Source organism: Lutjanus erythropterus, chromosome 10 (genome assembly GCF_056507025.1).
Source record: "Lutjanus erythropterus isolate fLutEry1 chromosome 10, fLutEry1.hap2, whole genome shotgun sequence".
NCBI lineage: Eukaryota > Metazoa > Chordata > Actinopteri > Lutjaniformes > Lutjanidae > Lutjanus > Lutjanus erythropterus.
The window spans coordinates 34410164-34414154 of record NC_139326.1 but is presented as its reverse complement, the minus strand read 5'-3'; the positions used below and the strand labels follow the sequence as shown (position 1 = coordinate 34414154).

The following is a 3991-nucleotide window of genomic DNA, read 5'->3' as shown; positions in this document are numbered from 1 at the left end:
CAGTACACAACTCAACAAAATCTATAACATATGTCTATGTTTATGGGTTTTTAGACATTTTAATGCAGAAATGTTTCACATTACAGTTTTAATTTTCCACAGTTGATCTTTACCAGGTATGTTTGTGTTTCATCATAAGTGTACGAGGCAAATCAGTGATACAATAATTATTTATTTATTGAATATCTATTTTTCATGTGGCTTTTGGAGGTCACTGACACCCATTTCCAACCATACATTAACAGTCCGGTTCCGAGGGTGAGGCCATGAGACAAACCGCGCCCCCTCCAATTGTCCCGCCTCTGATTATGAATGCGGGCACTTGTGATTGGACGGCGGCTCATTGCTTTGAAATCCCTCCCCTCACGTCGTTAGTATGTGGAAGAAGTGAGGCACTGTGAGGCTGCAGCAGAGGGAGAGAGATACACACACCGGAGGACTGTCTGTCACACACACTAACCTCTGCGGGGATATTCCTTCCACTTTGCCCCGAATTCTGACGAGTAGAGACTACTGATGGTGTTTTGCTTTGTCCTGTTTTTTCCCCAGCGCTGGATGAAGGAATATTTAGGAATAATTAGAGGATGACATTCGGGCGATTTTTTCCTCTTTAGAGACAGCTTGGATCGGACACGGTGGACGCGCACTGCGCACATGCCCTTCTGGATTACCGCACTCTCTTCTGTTGAATTTATCACCATGAAACGTGCTGGTCAATGAGTTTCAACCCTGCTGCGTCCGCTCCTTACTCACCGCCGTCCCATTTCGAGCCCCGATCCAGATGAGAGATCCCCCCGGTGGACCTGAACCGCTTTTACGCAGCCAGTCCCCGGAGCGCAGCGCCGCCGCCGACGCCGCCAGCGGTGATCCACACCGCACAGGAGCGGGAAAACCGTACGTTTCCGTACCCACGTCCTGTCCTTCTCCCACGGATCCTTCACGCCAAGCTAAAAGGCTCCCTATCCGGATCATAAAGATGTTGACGGCGCACAGCGGCCACTTGCTGCACCCGGAGTATCTCCAGCCCCTCACGTCCGCGCCAGTCAGCATTGAAGTAAGTAAATAATTAAAAGAAAAGAGATTTTCTCACAAATCAGTTGTCGCATCAGTTGGCGTTTTTCTTTCTGATATCAATCAGATAAGATTAAGTACAATGCGTGTGTTGTAGTGAGCTTCTGACAAATATGCCAGCATATGCGCCATTTTACGCACAGCAGTTTATTGGCAAGTTCATTAAACACCAGAGTTCAGACATGTAAAACAACTGGATAGAATTTACGGTTTGAAAAGTAATATAACCGGTTTGCTGATACAATATAATCATCATTTCCCTTTTCAGATCTGTCTTTCTTTCTTTATTTATTCCTTCCTTCCTTTCTTTTCTGTCTTTCTTTCTTTTTTTCTGTCTCTTTTAAACTTGGCTTCAACACGTTTGACTTCCTGTGTTCTGTCAGATATAAATACACAACTCTGGGCTTTTGAAGAAATATATATTTAACCCATTATTTGGACATTAAAATACATGATCAGAAAATTTTAAGCATTGTATCATAATTATAATCATAATAATAATTAAGTAGATATGACTGATGTTAAAATAAAATAATCTTAAATAGTTTGTTCACCTTCTTGCTCTCTTTTTTTCCTTCTCAGCTCGATGCCAAGAAGAGTCCTCTGGCTCTTCTGGCCCAGACCTGCTCTCAAATTGGCAAACCAGACCCTTCCTCCTCCTCCAAGCTGGCCTCCCTCTCCTCTGGCAGTCTGGGGGACAAGGAATCGTCCAGCCGATCTTCCAAATCTGGAGAGCAGCACCACTCCCTGGAGGACAAGTCAAGCTTCAAGCCTTACTCCAAGTCACCGGGTGACTGTCGTAAGGAGGTTCCAGTGACAAAAGGGCCCTCGGATAAAGCAGCTTTCAGGGTGCCAAATGGAAGCTCCAGCAGCAGTGGCACTGCTTCATGTCCGCCCTTTCCTCCCCATTCCCAGTCGCCCAACTCCAGCTCTCCTCCCCTGCACACCCAGAGCCAGCCACACAGACAAAGCCATTCCCCCTCCACGCAGCCCCCACCACACTCCCAGGCCCCACATATGGACAGCAAACCTGGGAGCTCAGAGCAGGCCAGCTCGGACTCTAACAACAACAGCAGCGCTGGCAAAAAAGACTCAGATGTGGCTAAGTCAGGGATGGACGGGGCTCAGTTAGCCAACTCCAGCCACATACGGGCCAGTGCCAACTCCAGCAATGCCAGCTCTGCCAGCAGCCCGCGGCCGGAGAGCAAGGCCGACCTGCAGGCCTCCTCGCAGCCTGGCCTGGGCTCCGGACACATCGCCCCTGTGTCCCCATTCAAACCAGGACATTCTGTCTTCCCTTTGCCTCCTGCTTCCATGGGCTACCACGGTTCCATCGTGGGGGCTTATGCCGGCTACCCCTCCCAGTTTGTTCCTGGCTTGGATCCTACCAAGTCAAGTTTGGGGTTAGGACTTCCGGGAAAGCACCCCAGCTCCAGCCCACTCACTGGAGCTTCACCTCCGTCCCTGATGCAGGGTTTGTGTCGGGATCCGTACTGTCTGACTTACCCCAATGCACCCCACTTAGGTGGAAGTAACTGCTCCACCTGCGTCCATGACCCCTCCAGCCTCAAGTCCGGTTTCCCCCTGGTTTACCCCTCTCCCCACCTCCATTCCCTGCACTCCGGCTCCTTGTCCTCTAGCACCACTCCCTCCCTGTCCCACCCACTTTACACCTACGGTTTCATGCTCCCCAATGAACCGCTCCCTCACGCCTGTAACTGGGTGTCTGTCGGTGGTCCATGTGACAAGCGTTTTGCCACATCGGAGGAGCTACTAGCCCACTTGCGCACCCACACAGCCCTGCCTGGGATGGTGGACAGTAAGCTGTTGTCAGCCTACCCTTCATCAGTCTCATCCACAGCCTCCTGCCACCTCCACCTGCCCCCACCCAGCAGCCCAGGCACCCTGCCCAGCTCTTTCTCCCTCAGAGGCTCTCCTGGCCTGGGCCTGGCTCGCTACCACCCCTACAGCAAGTCCCACCTGGCCGGAGCTCCAGGACTTCCCATGCCATCCCTCCCCTCCTCCTCGGCCTACTACTCCCCCTATGCCCTTTATAGCCAGAGACTGGGCTCAGCCTCGGCCCTCGGCTACCAGTGATATCAGACACAGTGTTGACACCCACGCACTGCAGGCACCAGCTTGGACTCTCCGGAGCCGCCCTGAAGATGGATTCTTAGAGATTGGGGTCATCACCAGTCCAGGGCATCGTGCCCGACGGCCTGCCTGCCAGGAATACCACCTGTTAGCCTCAGGATTGTGACTGGCGCTCCAAAGGCGAAAGAGCCTGTGACGGATGGTCTGCAGCACAGAAACAACAGACTTTAAAGAGAGACAGAGCTTGAAAATGATGGAAATGTGGGATTATTACGACAGTCTTGATTTTGGTTTTTGTTTTTCTCTATTAGCTGTCTCCCAGAACTGAAAGTCTGTATTTATTTTTCACTCAAGCGCTTGGTATTCAACTCTGGGGGGAAATTTTTTGCTGTCCAAATAAATTGTTCTGAAGTATTCTAACTGAAAAAGAATGATTTAAGTATAGTACCATTATGCCTATCATACACTCTAAAAATAAAAATCTTGCACCACGATGAAGATGGACTGTGAGGCTTTTATTCTGGGGACCTCTTTTTATCTCATTTTCCTCTCTGCTGTTGTTTTTTTTCCTCCATCTTATTCAGACTCTGGAGAATTGCATGTCCATGAGAATGATCTTGAACAATGCCATTATTTTTATTTGTAAATATGCAAAGATGTAATATTTTTTCAAGCTTCCTTGGGGTCACTGACGCAAATGGTACAAAAGATAAGAAAAGATGACATAAATAAAATCAATTAATGATGGCTGTGCTATCCAACCAACAGGAAAAGGTCTTATTTTGTTAAATAAATGACTCATGACTGCATCTTAACTTGTTTTTTC

The 3991-nt window shown here is 49.0% G+C and overlaps 1 protein-coding gene across 1 annotated transcript; it reads left to right on the top strand.

Moving 5' to 3' along the window:
- Positions 1 to 379: 379 nt before the first annotated feature.
- Positions 380 to 3659, top strand: znf703 (zinc finger protein 703). The gene is made up of 2 exons (XM_084729127.1): positions 380 to 1054; positions 1654 to 3659. The coding sequence occupies exons 1-2, from the start codon at positions 782 to 784 to the stop codon at positions 3166 to 3168; spliced, it is 1788 nt and encodes a 595-aa protein (XP_084585253.1). The 5' UTR covers positions 380 to 781; the 3' UTR covers positions 3169 to 3659.
- The last annotated feature ends 332 nt before the right edge of the window (positions 3660 to 3991 follow it).